General features: G+C 44.3%; 2 protein-coding genes and 1 pseudogene across 5 annotated transcripts in view; 2 read left to right on the top strand and 1 right to left on the bottom strand.

Moving 5' to 3' along the window:
* Atad5 (ATPase family, AAA domain containing 5) overlaps positions 1–5730 on the top strand; it is a 47797-nt gene extending 42067 nt beyond the window's left edge. For both annotated transcript variants that reach the window (XM_087572024.1, NM_001447230.1), the window contains 4 exon segments: positions 1388–1566; positions 2437–3284; positions 3996–4154; positions 4265–5730. In XM_087572024.1, the coding sequence (XP_087428150.1) occupies positions 1388–1566; positions 2437–3284; positions 3996–4154; positions 4265–4343 (1265 nt within the window). In that variant the 3' untranslated portion in view covers positions 4344–5730.
* Positions 5731–6897: 1167 nt separating this feature from the next.
* Positions 6898–11402, bottom strand: Tefm (transcription elongation factor, mitochondrial). Of its 3 annotated transcripts, none has more exons than XM_087570590.1 (4): positions 11327–11402; positions 9253–9966; positions 7982–8131; positions 6898–7501 (listed from the first exon to the last, which is right to left on the bottom strand). In XM_087570590.1, the coding sequence occupies exons 2-4, from the start codon at positions 9673–9675 to the stop codon at positions 7058–7060; spliced, it is 1017 nt and encodes a 338-aa protein (XP_087426716.1). In that variant the 5' UTR covers positions 9676–9966; positions 11327–11402; the 3' UTR covers positions 6898–7057. The 3 variants fall into 3 exon arrangements, with proteins under 3 accessions (XP_087426716.1, XP_087426715.1, NP_001020797.1); XM_087570589.1 differs by having other exon boundaries at positions 9253–10280; NM_001025626.1 differs by having other exon boundaries at positions 9253–9713; positions 11327–11392.
* A 4514-nt stretch (positions 11403–15916) lies between these two features.
* On the top strand, positions 15917–16847 carry LOC148003001 (phosphoglycerate mutase 1 pseudogene; annotated as a pseudogene).
* The last annotated feature ends 3038 nt before the right edge of the window (positions 16848–19885 follow it).

Below are 19885 nucleotides of genomic sequence, written 5' to 3' on the forward strand. Positions count from 1 at the left end.
AGCACCTTTACCTGTCAAGTCATTTTATGGCTCCTATGTTTGTTTTTAAGACAGGATCCCGTGCAGTTCAGGCATGTGTAACCACACCCAACTTACATTTCTTTGTAGCATATTTAATAATTTCTAATTCTAATTTTCTAAGAACTTGGTTTCAGAAATATTTTTCTCACATGAATGTTTTTACTTTGCCCGTCATTCGCTGCTGTAACCTGGTTATACATGAGCAATTAGTGATTACTTTCTCCATTCTAGATGCTGTGTTCTCATGAGTTAGCCATGCTTGTTCCTTGGGCAGTTTGCTAGTTTTTTTTGCCTATTCCATAGACACACTTCTGTAGGGAAAGATTCTGCTCAGGTGATCACACAAACCCAAGGGCAACAAACAAGAAAGGAAAGTGGAAAAAGAGGAAAATGAAATTCTATAAAACTAATCCTGTCGGGGTTGGGGATTTAGCTCAGTGGTAGAGCGCTTGCCTATCAAGCGCAAGGCCCTGGGTCCTCAGCTCCGGGAAAAAACAAAACAAAACAAAACAAAACTAATCCTGTCATCTTTCTCTTCAATTAGTTCAAAATTTAAACATTATTTTAAAATAATGAGCTGCTATGTGATTGCTGGGAATTGAACTTGGGTCCTTTAGGAGAGCAACCAGTCCTTTTAACTGCTGAGATATCTCTCCAGCCCTTAAATATTATTTTTTAAAATAGAACTAGCCAAGGCTGCAGAGATGGCTCAGCTGATTAGAGCACTAAGTGCTCTTCCAGAGGTCCTGAGTTCAATTCCCAGCAACCACATGGTGGCTCAGAACCATCTGTAATGGGATCTGATGCCCTCTTCTGGTGTACCTGAAGTCAGTGTAAATAAATAAATAAATAAACAAATAAACAAATACTAGAACTAACCATAATTTTTATTTACTCTAAGCTGTCAACTTTAGCAAATTCTCAAAAAAATTAATACAATAAGTAAGATGGGGTGGGAGGTGGCGCTGAGAGCATCTTGGTATATGGGTATGATGGCAGCAAGGTTCCATGCCCTAGGAGTATCAGAAGAAGTTCCCTCTAACCACCAAATACACAAAGAAGTTCAAGGTTACCCTTGCTTACATTGCAAATGTGAGGCCAGTCTGGGCCACATGAGATCCTGTCTCAGGGAAATAATAAAATCACCCTTGGGAAAGTAGCAAATGATAAAATATCAATAAAAGATAGGCTTGAATCATGTCACTTAGGTATTTTTCAAATGAATTATTACATTGTATTTGTGATGAGGTGACCACATTGTGGAGAACAAAATGGAGCCAGAGTCATAAGGCTGGTGCCTGTGCTTTCTTCTATACAGGTCATTTCAGATACATTCACACACGATTGGTCTTCATTACTCTTTTAGGAGAAAATAGCAGAAATACACTGGTTTGTTCTGAACATGAATCTGATGCGAACATTAACTCTAAAAACACCAAAAGGAACCGTGTGGCCCTCCCCAGATGTGACACCGGCTGTGCAGAGGCTTTGTTTGGACTCAAGAACATTGCCTGCCCATCCCAAGACTTACTTTCATCGTTAAAGGTATTTTCTGTGTGGAATGTTGAATTCCTGTTTTGTCCTTTAGTATTTACCCTGCGTTTTGAATCTTAGCTCAGGTTAAAATTCATTTAACATTTTCTAGACTTTAGACATGAGTTGACAAATGGCACCTAGGCACAGCTTTAAAAACACGGGATGGGACTCAGGTTAAATTTTGAGCCGGGCGTGGTGGGACACACCTTTGGGCCCAGCACTAGGGAGGCAGAGGCAGGTGGGTCTCTACTTCCAGCCTGGTTCCAAGAAGAGGTAGGGGTAATGGAGAAATCCTGTCTAGAAAAATAAAAAATAAGCAACCTAATATTGAATTGGAGTATGTGCTAAGTAAAGAACGTTAGTTTGTAAATCTAAATCTAGTTTTAGACTTAGAATGTTTTCGTCCCTCCTACCTATCCCTTTCTTCCTTTCTTTCATTTGTTTGTTTTTCCCCCCAGCCCTGGGGTTTGATCCAAAGAGCTTAGTGCATATTAGCAAATGTTTTGCCACTGACCTACCCAGCCCAGTTAGTAGTGTTTTGCTGGGTTAAATAAAATCTAATAAAATGACAAAGAATAGCCATTTGATAATTTCAAGATAGAATAGGCGGCAGGGTGATGGCTCAGTAGTAAAGGTGCTTGCAGTCAAATCTTGTGACCACTTCAGTGTGATCCCAGGGCCCACATGGTGGTAGGAGAGAACTGACTCTACAAGTTGTTCTCCGATCTCCTCATGTGTCTTGAGGCACCCCTCCAAAAACAAACCAAACCAAACCATGTCACCTATGTAAAAGGTGCCTAAGGAGGAGCCTGTGTGTATCGGTGGGAGGATGTCTGAAGTAGGTGCTCTGAAGGCGTTCTTTACTCAATTGCTTTTCAGCACAAGATCACAACCAAGGAAGAGTGGCAGAGACTAATTCGGCTTCTCACTGAATTCCACATGCAAAATGTAGATCTGTTACATAGTAATCTTGAGTTCATCCTGCCATTGCCAGTTAACATGATTCCAGAAGTAAGAGGTGCTTATGGCTTCCCAGTGACTACACAGGCCAGTGCCCCAGCAAGCATGAAGCTCCTTAACAGGAAGCAGTCAGAAGACCAGCCATTGAGAAAATCACAGAAAAGGAAACAGAAAAAGATGGTGACCCTTGATGACAGTGACCTGTTTGACACTAGCTTAGACTTTTCTGGTGAACTACCTAGCTTATCTCCTGCAGCTTCCTCATCTGAAGAAGACAACACAAGCAGAGACAGAGGCAGCAACCCAGAGATAAAGACACAGAACAAAGGTTTCAAGCCTCACTCTCTACCTCAGCCTCCTAAGACACTAGCAGAGAAGAAGTGCTGCGTGCTCGTTTCCCACTGTTTAAACTCTCTCAGTGAGTTCATGGAGAACATGTCCTTCGTAGATGCCCTGTTTACAGATCCAGGGGAACAGAATGAATTGGGTAAAAGTGCCTTCCACTGGACAAACGGAAAGGTTAAAAGCGGACTTTGTGATGAGTTTAGTCTTGAGAACAGAGATGGGTGGTCTCCTCGGAGCTCTGAAGAATTAAAAGCAACTGCAGAAGCACTCAGCTTTACTAAATGTTCTTCTACCATTTCAAAAGCACTGGAGTCCTTGAATTCATGCAAGCAATTAGGAAGAGACCCAACCACTGAACTCACTTTCTGTGTTTCACAAAGGAGCCACGATGTATGCTTCCGCCAGTCGGCAGCTAATCTGTAGTAAGTCTTATTGTTACCTTCTATTTCTCAGTAATCAGTGGCAGTGACTCTTCTTACTAATTTTCAAATGCTGGGCCATTGATCACAGGAAAACACTTAGTGTTGATATAGTTTCTCGTGCAAATTAAGCAGATTGTTAAACTAATTTGAATGAAAATTGGGAAACCTGAGCTGAGTGTGGTGCACACCCCTTCAATCTCAGCACTCAGGCAGAGACAGGTGGACCTCTTTGTTGGAGGACAGCCTGGTCTACAAAACGAATAATAGGACAGCCAGGGCTACACAGAAAGACTGTCCCAGGGGGAAAAAATAGAAGAAATTTGGGAGCCTTTAGGCAACAGAAAGAGAGATGCAGGCAGGTAAAAGGTAACCACTTAGATATTTCACTCTGGGTAATCATAGCGCTGGGAGTAGAGGCACAGAGATCAAGAGTTTGATGCCAGCCCAAGCTACAAAACAAAAGTACTAAACAAACATTTTCAATATGAAGCTGAGCATGGCAGTACACGACTAACCCCAGCACTCAGGAGACTGAGGTTGAAGTCAGGCTGAGATAGGTAGACTTCTAGGCCAGTCTGGGTACATATGAGTGATCTGCTGACAGGAAATTAGAAGTGTTGTCTGATCTAGACCAGAAGCAGGAACACTGGCTGTATTTGGGGTTGTTACATTTTACATACAAAATAACAGGTACTCACTCTTACTTTGTAGCAATGCTGACAAGAGGATGGCAGTCATTAAAAGTGTGTTTTCTACTCCTTCTTTCCTGACCCTGGGTAATAAACAAGCTAGTATAATTGACTACCTGCCAACTCTTCGAAACATTTGTCGGACAGAAAAGCTAAAAGAACAAGAGAAAAATAAAAGAAGGTATAGTGTGTTTTTAAAAAAAGGACTATTTTAGGTACTTATGTAAAGATTAATAAATGTTTGTGGGAGTGAAAATACTAAGGTTAAATTATTTTTGTGATTTTTGACAGGTTTCTGCACTATTTTGAAGGAATTCATCTAGATATTCCTGAGGAAACCATAACTCCTTTGGCAGCTGACTTCCCTTGATGTGTCCCGTCATTAGTCTTGTACAGATTGTGTGGTCCTGATGACACACTTTAGAGTATGGTGACTTTAAACAGCTTATTTCTCTTAATGTAAATTTTAAAAGACTTTTGTATTTTTGTGGTTCAAGTATTTAAAATCAAAATTCTGAGTTATAAACTGTATATATGATTGTGGTATCTCTCTTGGATGTTTTGGGTTATTTTTGCTTTATTGTCTACTTTCTGTATGTGTGAACTGTTTGTAGAAGGTAATTTTCACTAATAGATTTCTAGAGCTGTTTCAGTGCTGAGCTCACCTGTCATTTCCTTTTTCCTGTAATCTCCCGCTACTGACCAGCGTCAGAGCTGTGCCACTGTAAATAGTCAGTCTGTAAAGTTACACAATGTGAAACAGTTCCGTACAGGGTATTTTTAAACTGTCGCAGGAAGCAAATTATGCCTCCGCTGTGGAAAGCATTGCCTTGATTCCTTGTGCCTTCTTCCAGAATGTTTTACCATTTAATCATTGAGTCATTGGTGTTGGCAGAGTAAAGCGTTCTGAATCCTAGTGTTCACAAACCTTATCACCCTGCATGGTTACAGTCATGAGCATTTTGCCAACTCAAATCATTTGTACATTTTCTGGTACTTTTATATTATTATATTTTATTTCATAAAGTAATGACATTAGTTTATCTATTTTGGACAACTTGTTGATGGTTGAAGAAATAATAAAGGATTCTACCATAGGGTTTCTACCTAACAGTTATTTCCATTTAAGTATGGCTTTTTATTTTTTTGGTGCTGAGGATTAAACTTTGTATTGTAGGCAAATGTCCTGTCTTAGTGTATACACAGGTGTTATGTTTTAGTAATTATTTGCAGTGGTACATAGCAAACCCAAGACCTTTGTGCACTCTCTGAGCATGCTTAACCACAGAGCTAGGACCCTCACCCTGTTTTTGAGGCAGGATCTGGTATATTGCTTAGGCTACCCCCAAACTCCTTCCAGAATTTCATAATCCCTATCTCAAGCTTCTTAAGTACTTGGGACGACAGGCATATGCTACACACAGAGCAAGTCATCTTTTAATATTGTTTAAGTACCTGTTTTTTACTTTAGTAGCAAGATTTTAAAATACACATTTTACTTAATATTATTTTACAGATAATCAGGTTTGTTTAAAATTCCTTCAAAATGTAAATATTTGTATAACATAATATTCAGGTACATTTTCTGATGAATTGTACTTTTAATTCAGAAGGTAAGGATCCTAGTTTTGTACTTTTTTAAAATATGGGTGCATACCTGCTTACAAATGTATATGAAGATGTGTTCTTACCTCTTGCTCAACCCGCCTTTTCTTGTATTAATTAGTAAACCATTCTAATTAAAAGTTAAAGCTAAATGCTTAGTGTGGTAATTAAATTATTTATGTTTTTTGTTTTTTGAGACAAGGTTTCTCTTTTTAAGGATTTTATGTTTTTATGTGTATGGTTGTTTTTCTGCATGTATGTGAACCACAGGCTTGCAGTATCCTTGAGGTCAGAAGGGGCCATTGGCTATGCTGTAACTGGAGCTAAGAATGGTTATGAGTTGCTTGCCTTGTTGAGGCTGGGAACTGTACCCAAGACCCCTACAAGGGCAGCAAGTACTTTTAACTGCTGAAGCATCTTTCCAGCTCTTGAAGCTTTTAAGTGTCTGTATCTGTGTTTCCCTGCTGGGTGGCTACTGTGGGTGTGTAGCTGCTATTCAGGTGTTTTATGAGGTTTCTGATCATTCTCAACAATTGATCAACCAATATAAAGTAAATCATAAAACTGTTCAAGTTCTCAAAACTACCTCTTTAGCATGACCTAGTGATGGGGTTTGTTGTTGTTTTTTTAGTTTGATAGAGCATTTTTCCCCCATTTCTATGTGTCAAACCTAGACAAGCAGTTTACCACCAAGCTACAACCCCAACCTGTCTATCAAATTTTTTTCTTTTTGGGGGAGGCAGGAGTTTGGAGACAAAAATGTCACTATATTCCCAAGCTAACCTCACACAATCTTACTGCTTCTGTGTTTTGAGTGTACAGATTACAGGTATAACTATCAATTCAGCTAGTTCTTCCTCTTACTGGGGTTTGTTTTTGATTTTATTTCAGTTTTTCTCTGTGTGGCCCTGGATAGCTATCCCAAAATGTGTAGACCTGGCCTGGCTGGCCCTGAACTCAGATCTGCCTGCCTCTACCTCCTAGCATGCTAGGATTAAAGAAATGCACCACCACCACCCAGCTCTTAAATTTATTTTTTAAATGGTTACCTTTTATTTTTCTATGTGTATGTGTTTCCTGGGTGTGTCTGTGCAGGAGAACAAAGAAGAATGCCACATCCCTTGGAACTGACATTATAGGCAGGCAACAGTGAGCACCTGCAGTGGGAGCTGAGATCCAAACTGGGGCTCTCTAGAAAAGCAGCCAAGTAAGATTAGTGACCAAGCCATCTCTCCAGCATGGTACTTGCTTTTAAATGGAGGTAACTTTTGGCTGTGTGTGTGACTCCTTACTATTTAGAACTTAAAGAAGGCACAGAATCTCACAAAATATTTATTGATTTGTTCTTGGCTCATTTTTTTCAAGCCAAAAATCAGATTTTATAAACATGGAAAATATATTCAAAATGTTTTCTTCTCCACTAACATAGAAGATGAGAACAGTTGCTTTAATAAATTAGTGTAACATAGAGTGAGTGCATTAACATTTGAGCTCTGAGCCACTGCCAAAAACTAACTCGTAAAAAGCAACAGCTTGTAGTAACGAATCGTACAGCTCCTCAATCCGGTGTGAGCTCTTCACAATCTTCTGTCTGTACTGCACTGCAAGCTCCCTGGGGAAGAACACCCGAGGCTGCTCCTTCAGCACAGACTCAGAGAGGAACTGCTTCACTAGCTCCCTCCCACTAGTCCTCGTGTCGCCGATCATCAGGTCAAAGTGCTTGCCCACAGCATTTCGATTTATGCTCAGCACCCGATGCTGGCCATCTTTTGCAAAAGTTTTGTTGAGTAGGGCGTACAGCATGGCTTCCGTGATAAGAAAGTGTAACAGTATAGGAAACAGAGATGTGTTCTGAATGGAAAGTCCTGATTTTTCTAAAATGTAGAGATCTGCTTTAGGGATCTTTGAAACGACTGAAGAAATCTTTAAAAAAGAAAAAAAAATCAGAATGATTATGCTTCATGTTTGTCCCATTTCTCACAATTCTGAAATAACTAAAAAAACTTCTTAGACTCTAAAAGTCTACTGACTTCAAGACTCAGCAACTCAAAACTTCTAACAATTTAACCCAAGGTAGACCTGAGAGTTGGCATTAGCCTGGAATCTCTGCTGGTGGCAAGGGGCTGGTCAAAGTCTCCTATCACCATGCACTCATCAAAATAGCAATTCCTGCCCATTTCACATCTTGAAAGACTTAAAAGATCAAATTTAAAGACAAGGTTCCTATATTCTTTAAGCAAATATAATAAAGCTATACTAGGAGTAAAAGGTGCCCTGAACCCCAAAAACCCAGCTTCACTATTTATTACATCCCTTTTGGAACTGTCAGACTGAACTGTACCAGGAACCAAGTAGGAATGAAGAAGACCGCAAACAAGGAGCAGGGACCCACCCCTGCCTCACCTCTTCCAGATAAAAGGACGATGGGTATGTTTTGTTAGTTAGTTTCCAGCACTCTGCCTGCTGCCAGTCCAGCACAGTTGGTTTCCGGTCAAGGTGAGCCCACGCAATTCTTCGAGTACCAAACACAATAGATACGATACTATTGACTGCCTAAAGGAGAAGAGCTCAGTTGATTACAGTGTAAATATCTTACAACTGTAAAACCTACAGACTGAGAACGCCTAACAAGTTTAGGTGATCAAAGTTTGTTTACAACTGGGTGTGGTAGCCCTGTCTTGAGGGAAAAACAAAAAACTATGTTCTGCTCTCACTCCCTTTCAACAAGTATTTTAAAAGCAAGCCTGGGGGAGGGGGAGAAGGGTTGAGATGGGTTCTCTGTGTAGTCTGTCCTGGGTCTCCTATGTGCCACAACCACCCAGTTCTGTCTGTGTGTGTGTGTGTGTGTGTGTGTGTGTGTGTGTGTGTGTTCTCCTTTTTGCAGCCTTGATTGACTATGACCTTTAAAATAAACCCTTTTCTCCCCAAGTTGCTTTTGGTCATGATGTTTTATTACAGCAACATAAAGCAAAGACCCTGCCTCAAAAAATAAAAAATAAAAATAGGGGCCAGTAAGAAAGCTCAGCAGGAACCAGATGATGGTGGCCCACTCCATTGATCCCAGCACTCAGGAGGCAGAGACAAGTGGGTTTCTAAGTTCAAGGCCAGCCTGGTCTACAAAGCAAGTTCCATGACAGCCAGGGCTGCACAGAAAAAAACCAAAATTTTAATAAATGAAAAACTCAGCAGGTAAAGGTGCATGCCACCAAGGCTGCCATCTCCTTCCCGCCAGTCTAATTTCTCTCTTCCAAATTGAGTTTTTCAGCAAACTTTCCAAGTTCTTCCTCACAGCTTTCCCTCCAGTCGCTTGGCAATTATTAGTACATTTCATTCTGTGCAACAGATCACCCATCAGTATGAGTATATCTAGATTCCTAATTAAACCTAAACATTTTGGGCTGGTCAGATGAATGAGAGGGTTAGAGCATTTGCAACCAAGCTTGCCAAGAACCCACACAGCATAGGAACTGACTCTTGAAGGTTTTCCTCTCTGATTATGAGTGTGTGTGTGTGTGTGTGTGTGTGTGTGTGTGTGTGTGTGTGTGAGAGAGAGAGAGAGAGAGAGAGAGAGAGAGAGAGAGAAGTAAAACAAAAATCTCATCTCTCACCCACTACTGGGAAGGGTGCTTTCCAGAGTAAGTTCTCAAACGGTAGCTGGTCAGGGGAGGGTGTACCTTAAGTCTCTCTTTCTCTACACCTGGTTTGATGAACTTTCTCAGCACCCACTTTTCCTGTGACTTTTTTCTCCGTCTGTTCTCTGGACAAAGAATGGAGTTACAAACTTCAACAGCAGTTTTATACTGGATCAAGGGCACGCCTATCAAACTCTCCAAACTCTGAAACGGCCCAAACTTCTTTCTGTGTTCCACAATATTGACGGACTTTCTTCCCCGAAGCAATCTGAAAGCCTCCAGTTCTTTATCAGAAGCTGTATTCAACACGTGTAAGATAGAGGCCTGCTGCTCTGGGGAGTAGAGCCTGCCCAGTGCAGTCCCAGGCTCCTTTCCATTCGTATCACAAGCAGCAACACTGGCAGCAAGTTTCTCGGGCGCCGTGGACTTTCTCCGAGAACAGGTATTATGTAGGACTGGAGACATGGATAAGTACTCTGGGAGTGGAAACCATCTCGTCCTCCCTACGAGGGAAATTTAAGTTAGCACATTCTCCTCTGTGTGACGGTTAATCCCCATGCTTGTGCAGTTATACAGACTTGCACGCAAACCATATGATCACGGAGAATTGTCTTTAAAAGGACAGTAGAGCTGGTCGTAGTGGCATACACCTTTAATCCCAGCACTGGGGAGGCAGAAGCAGGAGGATTTCTGAGTTCAAGGGCAGCCTGAACTACAGAGCAAGTTCCAGAACAACCAGGACTGCACAGTGAAACTCTGTATTGAAAAACAAACAAAGCATAAAGAGTAGTTTTACAATAATAAAGTCATCTACTCTGAGGGGTTGTTTGTTTGTTTTGGTCTTGAACATTACTAGTTTTGGGTTTATGTGTGGTTTTGTTGTTTTCTTTTTGGAGATAGGATGTCACTAGATAGTCCAAACAGGCCTCAAATTCAGTGTGAGGACCAGGATGACCTTGAATTCACAGTAATTCACCTGCGCCAAGATACCCGTGCTACACAGAGGCCCTGTCTCAAGGGAGACGTTGTGGTTGCCTGGCATTGTAACTCCATATCTACAATCTCAGCGCCTGAAAAGCAGAAGCAGGAGAGTCAGACGCCATACAAGATTCAGATTCTATAAGTTTGACAGCAGTCTGGACTACCTGAGACCTCATCTCCAAAAAATTAAATTAAAATAAAGAAATTGTGGTTTTCCAGGGATAGTTGAGTCCACCTTTTGTACGAGCATTTGGGAGGCAAAAAGTGGCAGATCTCTGAGTTCAGGGCCAGCCTGTTCTAGTACTGTGTTCCAGGCAATGAGACTGACTGGAAAAAATAAAAACAATCAAAAATGTTAAGGGCCAGTAGGTAGGGCTTAGTTTCTACCAAGGCCATGGATTCTATACCTAACACCACTTAATTTTAATTAAAATTATTTCAAATGTCTGCTATTTATGGCATTTATATTAAGAAGATTTTTTGGTAACGTCTCTTAAGATTTATTTCCACTCCCATTTTTACTAGTTTATCATCTGATGGAATTACAGAAAATTAAACTTTATACTTTATAATAAGTGTTACAGCTGGTCAGGAGTGGTGATCTTCACTTGTAATCCTAGCACTTAGGAGGTGGAAGCAGAAGATCAGGATTTAGCTACATAGTGAATTCCAGGCTAGCTTGGGCAATATGGAGCTTTGACTGTGAGGGACGGGGGGGGGGCGGGGGGGGGGGCGGGTTGGGGTAGTGGTAGAAATGGTTTATTTTGTTCTGCATGGTTCTCAAAATTGCTAACAAGGCTATGTTTTTGCAGGCAAAGCCTACACTACGCAATGGATAACTTTATAAAACAGTGTAAAATCATTTTCAGCACCGCCACAGGAATATGATGAGGCCAGAGGGTAAGCAAGCTACTTAATATCTGAATACCCTGCCCGCAGCCGGGCTCAGACAGAGGCGCGCGCGGGATCTGGGCCACAAAAGCGCATGGGCTCGGGCTGGGGGGCGGGGGACAGGAACACTACTCAGTTCTGCTACAGCTCCACGCGGGAGAACGGGACACGGGACAAAGGAGAAACACTCCAGATTACAGGATAATGACTGGCAAGCAATCAACCTCGTGCTCAGGAACCCTACCTCCGGCCTTGATGAGGCAAGCAAGGTTAGCCCTCCAAGCCATCGCCAGGCTCTCTCACGCCTTTCTTCCTCCACCAACTTCCGGTTTTGTGTGTTCCAACAAAAAGTGCTCGGCCCGGGCTGGGCAGAAGGGTTCCGGCAAAAGAGACTGTCTTAGGAGAACGCCCACTGAGTTCCTAGGAATTGACCGCTGATGGTCTCCCGAGAATTTTATGGCCCGGCGATATCTCCGAGATGGAAAAGATAGACTAGATTTAGTCCTGTTTTGGAGCTAGACATCTCTGGGTTCCCAGACACACAGAGACCGCCTTGAGCAGAGAGTGGGGAGCCGGTATACTGGCATGTCACCCTGTGCTGAGTTGAGAAGAGAAACTACGAGAGATGCACCGGATAAAGCGGCCACCGTATGAGATCTCTTTGACGCTGGGCACATTTGGCTGTTTGAGAAGAATGGGGGGGGGGGGGGGAGTGAGTCTGAAGCCACATTTGATCCTTGGAATGCGGAATGGGTCAGGTGAAAAAGTCGGGCAGGTCGCTTGTTTTTTTAGTTGCAAAGTTAGATTGGAGGGACTTTCTAGGAAAAAAAAAATTGATCATTTGCAGCCAATGTGAAGCTGCACTGGAGAAGAGCCTGAGGACAAGAAAGAGGAATCGGAAGGTGATTATGATGTGTTTTATAAAACAAAGAATGTGTTTTATGGAGTGCGGTATGGTGTGGTGGGAGGGGTACCTCAGCGGGCCCATGCTGAGGCATCCCCCACCTCCTCGGTACCAGCCAGATGACAGATCTAGTATACAATCGAGTTTATTTGGGTGGATAGCAAGAGGGAGTTCAGAAGGCAGTAGAAGCGGATAAAGAGGGGACAGAGGAGAGAGGGGGTGGGGGCTGGCCGGGAACAGGTTGAGGAAGGGGAGGTAGAAGAGGAGAGAGGAAGAAAGGAAGTCAGAGAAAGAAGCGTCAGAGACTCAGAGAGGGCTAACCGTCCCTTTTAGAGCAAGCCAGGTTTACCTGGATGTTACTAGGTAACTGTTAGGAAGAGCATAAGAGGAATGCCATCAGATTATCTTGCCAAGGCAACTTGAACAGTGTGAAGAATGAAACCTTGGAGAAGGAAGAAGAGTAGAAAGGGGTTTAATGGGCTTGTGGTTATCAGACATAGTAGCTAACCTACAATGCCCGCACTTAGGAGGATGAGGAGAATTGCTGTGAGTTTGAGTCCATCCTAGACTACATAATGAGACCCTGTCTCAAAAGGGATTAGCAACAAAGCTTATTCACAGTCTCAACCGTTAAGAGTACTTGTTGCTTTTGCAGAGGATCTGGCTTTGGTTCATAGCATCCATATGGCAGCTCACAACCATCTATAATTCCAGTTGCAGGATGTCCAATAACCTCTTCTGACCTCCAAAGGCACCAGGCACATACCTGCTACCCAGACATATTTGTAGGCAAAACACTCATATACACAAATCTATAAGTCTAAAATAAAAGTTATTCTTAAGAGAGCCTGGTGTGGGGGTTGGGGATTTAGCTCAGTGGTAGAGCGCTTGCCTAGCAAGTGCAAGGCCCTGGGTTTGGTCCCCAGCTCTGAAAAAGAGAGAGAGAGAGAGAGAGAGAGAGAGAGAGAGAGAGAGAGAGAGAGCTTGGTGTGGGGCTGGAGAGATGGCTCAGTGGTTGAGAGCACTGACTGCCCTTCCAGAGGTCCTGAGTTTAATTCCCAGGGACCACATGGTGGCTCATGACCACCTGGAACAGGATCCGACGCGCTTTTCTGGTGTGTGTCTGAAAAAAGCTGAACTGTACTCATATAAATATAAATAAGGCTTTAAGAAAACAAACAAACAAAAAAAACTGAACTAGGGATAGGTAGGGAACCCCATGGAAATTCTAAAATTCTTAATGATTTCTCCAGAATTTAAGGCTCTAACAAAAAAATAAAGACAACTTTATGTGTAAAAATCTTCCAAATTTTTTTTATTTATTTAATATGTATATGAGTACACTGTAGCTGTCTTCAGACACACCAGAAGAGGGCATCGGATCCCATTACAGATGGTTGTGAGCCACCATGTGGTTGCTGGGATTTGAACTCATGACCTCTGGAAGAGCAGTCAGTGCTCTTAACCACTGAGTCATCTCTCCAGCCCCTGAAATTGTTTAAAACACAACATTTTATAATGAATTGTTTTATGTGTGAGTGCCACAGAGCTGCTGAAATGAATCGTGGGAAATTTATTCCCTCACACTTCAGGAGTCTAGAAACCTACAACCAGAGTGTCAGTGGTTCCTTCCGAGGACACCGCAGGAAATGGGTTGCATGCTTCTCTCTGACGTTCAGGTGACTACCCTCCTCCACATACAGATGTGTCACTCCCCTGTCACTAGGCATTCACACGGACATCTCACGAGGACAGCAGCCACTTTGGAATGGCCACCACTCCAGTCCAGTATGATCTCATTTTGGGAGAAAGAGGTGTTTTTGAGATAGGATCTTACTATGTTGCCCAGGGTGCCCTTGAACTTCTAGGCTCAAGGTCTCCTCTCATCTCAGCCACCTAAGACAGTGGGTGGGGCTGTGTCCCAGGTCACTTGACAGTTGTATTCTTTTGACTGTACAGTGTGACAGCTAGGACTTGAATCCAGAGTCTCGTGTGTGCTAGGCAAGGGATACTAATACGATGTCAGCCTCAACGTTGACCTTGTTTCCAAATAAGCTTACCTACTGAAGCGCCAGGAGTTAAGATCAGTATATCTGTTTTGAAGGATCTAACTAAACTGTCACACCTCAGAAGTAGCAACTTCTGGAGTGAAGAGGTAGTCATTTCTTCCTGGATTGGAAGCTTCAAAAAAAAAGATTTATTTTTAAAAATTCTTTTAAACTTATGAATGTTTTGTGTGTGTTGGGTAGGGTGAGGGGTGACCAAAAGTGCAGGTGCCCAAGGAGGTCAGAGGACCCTTGAAGTTAGAGTTACAGCTGGCTGTAAGTCACCTGATATGGATGCTGGGAATAAAACTCCGGTCCTCTGCAAGAGCAGTACAGCCCTTGAACTGCTGAGCCATCTCTCCAGCATTTACCTTGAAGTTTTACATTTTCAAATCCATTTATTTGTGATGGGGTTGTGCACATGTGCGTGTGCATGCATGATGGCCTAGGACAATTGACTGGATATGGGACTCACCTGCTACCATGTGAGTTCCGGGAACCGAACTCAGGTCACCTGGCTTGGTGGCAAGATCCTTTGCTCAGTGAGCCATCTCACCAGCCTTTTTTTTTTTTTTTTAAATTAAAAAATTAAATACCGCCAGGCGGTGGTGGCATACACCTTTAATTCCAGCACTTGGGAGGCAGAGGCAGGAGGATCTCTGTGAGTTTGAGGCCAACCTGGTCCTCAGAGCTAGTTCCAGGACAGTCAGGGCCACACACAGAAACCCTATCTCCCCAAATGAAAAAAAAGAAGTCATTCTAACATGACTGCTGTCCTCATGAGATGTCCATGTGAATGCCTAGTGACGGAGGAGTGACACATCTGTATGTATGACCTGAAGGTCAGAGAGAAGCATGAAACCCATTTCCTGCGGTGTCCTTAGAAGGAACCAACCCCACTGACACTCTGGTCACAGGTGTCTAGACTCCTGAAGTGTGAGAGAATAAATTTCCCATGGTTCATTTCAGCATCTCTGTGGCACTCATGCCTGAAACAAACACTTAGGACTCCTCCTGGTGCCTTTGAGAGATGGTACAGTTCAAGAAAACACAACTTGGTTCTTGCTAGCTGCCAAAGCAGGGAGTTTCCCCGCCGAGCCTCAGGTTCCTCATTTGTAAGTTGGAGACTTCGGTAGCTACCTCACAGGACTTGGGACACCAAGTGAAGAGAACACATGTGCAATGTACACTCCGTGGATGCTGGTTTTCCCATCAAAGCATTATCTGTTCTTCAGAGCTAATGATTAACAGCTTTGAGAGGAAATGTCCTCGTCAGGGCCTCCATTCAGAACTGTACTTTGACCACAAACTGGAGGTGGCAAGGAAAGAGACACCCTAGTACTCATGGTTCACTGCAAGTCAGAACCAGGGTGTTCAAAATGAAAGTGGTCATCTTCCTCCCGGAAATCAGCTGTTTCTCATTTCCCTGTTTCCTCTTCCAGATAAAGGTCCTTGGAACAAATTAATTTTGTTTGTAGAGATTTTTTTTTAATCAGTCCTCTATAGTCAGATACGGTGGTATACATCTATAACCACAGTCCTCAGGAGGCTGGGGTAGGAGGATTGAGGTCAAGGGCATCCTGACCTAATTAATGGTAAGACCCTGGCTAGGGTATGTGTAGCTCTGGTCTAACATACAAGAGCCCCTGGATTCAAGGCCCAACACTGCGCAATCAAAAGAATGAAGATGTCAAATGACCTAACCCCAGGTCTAAAAAGAGAAAAACCCAACGGGGTTGGCAAGATGGCTCAGAAGGTAAAGGCAACTGCTGTTAACTATGACAACCAATGTTAGTCCTCAGAACCCATGTGGCAGACTTGACTCAAGGCACTCTCTTACCTCCACACATGCGACACAGCACACAAGCATGTGTGCGAACACATCAACAAGTAAATGTAACTTTAAAAAAAGACTAAGCAAGGCTGGAGAGATGGCTCAGTGGTTAAGAGCACTGACTGGCTCTGCCCGTCGTCATGGCTGCCTACAAGTTGGTGCTGATCCGGCCTAGCGAGGGCGCCTGGAACCTGGAGGACCTCTTTGGCGACTGGTACCTGAGCCCAGCGGGCCACGAGGAGGCGAAGCGCGGTGGGCAGGCATTGCGAGATGCTGGCTATGAGTTTGACATCTGCTTCACCTCTGTGCAGAAGAGAGCAATCCGGACCCTCTGGACAGTCCTGGATGCCATTGACCAGATGTGGTTGCCAGTGGTCAGGACCTGGCGCTTCAATGAGCGACACTATGGGAGTCTAACAGGTCTCAATAAAGCAGAGACTGCTGCTAAGCATGGTGAGGCACAGGTTAAAGATCTGGAGACGATCTTACAATGTTCCGCCGTCTTCAATGGAGCCTGATCATCCCTTCTACAGCAACATCAGCAAGGATCATAGGTACGCAGACCTTACTGAGGACCAGCCACCCTCCTGTGAGAGCCTGAAGGATGATACTACTGCCAGAGCGCTGCCGTTCTGGAATGAAGAAACTGTCCCCCAGATCAAGGAGGGGAAAGGGTCTTGATTGCTGCCCATGGCAACAACCTTGGGGGCATCGTCAAGCATCTGGAGGGTCTGTCAGAAGAGGCCATCATGGAGCTGAACCTGCCAACTGGCAACCCATTGTCTATGAACTGGACAAGAACTTGAAGCCCATCAAGCCCATGCAGTTCCTGGGAGATGAGGAGACCGTGCGTAAAGCCATGGAAGCTGTGGCTGCTCCGGGCAAGGTGAAGAAGTGAAGGCGAGGAGGCGGACTCCTGCCCCGACACCCTCTCTCCCTGCCTGGTCCTGCCTCCTGTACCCTCCCCTGCACCTGCCACACTGACCACATCTTTGGGATCTTCAATTTAAGTTGTAGCTGCAGATGGAGACCTGTGGCTCCCATTCTCCTGTTAGTATTTTATCCCCTGCACCCAACCTCTTCACAGAATCTAGTCAGAATAACACCTCTGGCGTGCAGGTTCTTGGTACCACATTCAGCTCCCTGTATCAGGAGAGTTGAGAGGTTGAGAGATACTAATTATAGTTTTTCTTAGCTCTTTGTTTACTAAAGATCTGCTTAGGAAGAAGTCCGGGAGGGACTGTATATGTGGTATGACCAATGAGGAGAAGCTGTGGTCCAGTTGTTTTTCTTTTTTTTTTCTCTCGGAGCTGGGGACCGAACCCAGGGCCTTGCGCTTCCTAGGCAAGTGCTTCATTTTGTTTTTTGAGACTGGGTTTCTCTGTGTATCACCAGCTGTCCTGGAACTTGGTCTATGGTCCGAGCTGGCCTTGAACTCTGCTTCCTGAGTACTGGGATGAAAGGCGCATGCCACTGCTGCCCAGCATGAACATTTCTTAAGGCATCAAAAGTATACAACTTGAAGACAAACTCTACTGGATTTCATTAAAGCTGTTTGCTCCCTGAAGTGCACCATCGTGAGACAACCGTGTGGGCGCTGGTAAGAGCAGTAGGTGCTCGTAATGATTAAGCTATCTCTCCAGCCCACAAAATAAAAGGAATCTTAATATGATACATATAAAAATTTAAAGGGGACTGGAGAGATGGCTCAGCAGTAAAGAGTTCTGAGTTCAATTCCCAGCAACCACATGGTGGCTCACATCCATCTGTAAAGGGATCTGACGCCATCTTTTCTGTCTGAAGAGAGCTACAGTGTATGGTGTAAAAAATAAATGAATATTTTTTAAAAACTACTAAAAGGATGTAAAGCGGTATGAAATCTATGATTTGGACCATATCAAATTATATGTGAAAGACCAGGAGGAAACTCACAATTCACACGTAACAGGGTTATTAAACACAGCTCAGTGCCTCAGCTGCGGGGCACTGCCTTTGTTGGAGGTTAGGTTCCCAGGGTCCACCCGATGATGCACTGGTGAAAACCTGCCACACCAACTGGATTCGAACCCCAGCTTCAGCTCTGCGACCGCCCGAAATGCTTCACCTCAGCCCTGGGACGTTTGTTAAATAACATACTATCTCTGGGCTAGAGTTGCCTTGTTCACCCATCGGGCTGAAAACTAGTGTCTATCCCTGGGTCGTGACAAAGATAAGACAGACTTGTGCAAGTCGGCGCCATGTTGCAATCTATGGGCCATCAGTGGGACCATGTTTTCTCTCACTGTGCTTTCCAAATCCCCTATAATTATAGTTTTCTTGAAAATTCTAAAGCTAATAAATATAATTTTTCACATTGTCAAAGGGGTCAGGCTCTGTTCCCTGGGGATCTATGAGCCTGTCCCTGGGAACACAGCGGAAGACTTTCTTCCAGGCCTGCTGTGTTCTTCTCAGCTGGAGAGCACTGATCTGCAAAAGGGACTGAATGTTTGTGTCCTGAGGAGCCCTGGGAGTTTTGTTTACAGAGGACATTCTGTCCCAGGGTCCTGGCTTCTCCATCACCCCAGCAGCTGCTGTCTGGACTGAGCACTCCAGAGAGGCTGCCTCAACCCACCCTCAAATTCTGGTCTCAGCACTCAGTAATGGCCTGGGGCAAGACAGCCTCTGGCTCTGAATTCTTCCCTCTGGAATAGCTTCTAATCTCTCCTCTCCTCCTCCTCCTCATCCTCCTCCTCCTCCTCATCCTCCTCCTCATTCTCCTCTTCCTCCCCTTCCTCCTTTTCTTCTTCTCCTCCCCTTCCTCCTCCTCCTCTTCCTCCTCCTCTTCCTCCTCCTCTTCCTCCTCCTCTTCCTCATCCTCATCCTCCTCTTCCTCCCCTTCCTCCTCTTCTTCTTCTCCTCCCCTTCCTCCTCCTCCTCTTCCTCCTCCTCTTCCTCCCCCTCCTCCTCCTCTCCCTCCTCCTCCTCTTCCTCCCCTTCCTCCTCCTCCTTTTCCTCCTCTTCTTCTTCTCCTCCCCTTTCTCCTCCTCCTCTTCCTCCTCTCTTCCTCCTCCTCTCCCTCCTCCTCCTCTTCCTCCTCCTCTCCCTCCTCCTCCTCTTCCTCCTCCTCTTCCTCCTCCTCTTCCTCCTCCTCTTCCTCCCCCTCTTCCTCCTCCTCTTCCTCCCCCCCTCTTCCTCTCCCTCCTCTTCCTCCCCTTCCTCCTCCTCCTTTTCCTCCTCTTCTTCTCCTCCCCTTCCTCCTCCTCCTCTTCCTCCTCTCTTCTTCCTCCTCTCCCTCCTCCTCCTCTCCCTCCTCCTCTCCCTCCTCCTCTTCCTCCTCTTCCTCCTCCCCTCCTCCTCCTCCCCCCTCCTCCCCCTTCTGTTCTTCTTCCTTCTTTCTCCTCCTCCATCTTTTTCTCCTTCATCCTTCCCCCTCTCTTTCTTTTAAAAACATTTTTGGTTTATATGTATGAGTGCTTTGCCTATGCACATATTATGAGCACCACATGCATGCCTGGTGTCTATGGAGACCAGAAGAGAGTGTGTGATCCCTGGAACTGCAGTTACAAGCAGTTGTGAGTGTGAGAGTGCTGTGTGGGTGCTGGGAAACAAATTCAAGTCCTTTGCTAGAGCAGTACGTGCTCTTAAACCACTGAGCTATGTCACTAGTCCTCTCCTCCTCCTCCTCCTCCTCCCCCAACTCCTCCTCCTCCTCCTCTTCTTCCTCCTCTTCTTTTTCTTTGGTCAGTACTAGTATTTAACTTAGGGCCTCATATGTGCTATGCAAATGTCCTTCTGCTAAATTATAAAGTCAATTTTCTATCTTACCTTTTTCTTCTTTGTTTTCTCTCTGTTTTTCCTTTGGGGGACATGTGTTTTGTTTTATACAGGGTTTCTCTGTGTAGTCCTGGGTGTCCTGGAACTTAGTCTGTAGACCAGGCTACCCCTGAATTTACAGAGATCCACTTGCTTCTGCCTCCTAAGTGCTGGGATTAAAGGTGTGGGCCACCATGCCTGGGTTGTTTTGTGTTTCTTTGTTTGTTT

Source organism: Rattus norvegicus, chromosome 10, assembly GCF_021556685.1.
Source record: "Rattus norvegicus strain SHRSP/BbbUtx chromosome 10, alternate assembly SHRSP_T2T, whole genome shotgun sequence".
NCBI classification, from domain to species: Eukaryota; Metazoa; Chordata; class Mammalia; order Rodentia; family Muridae; genus Rattus; species Rattus norvegicus.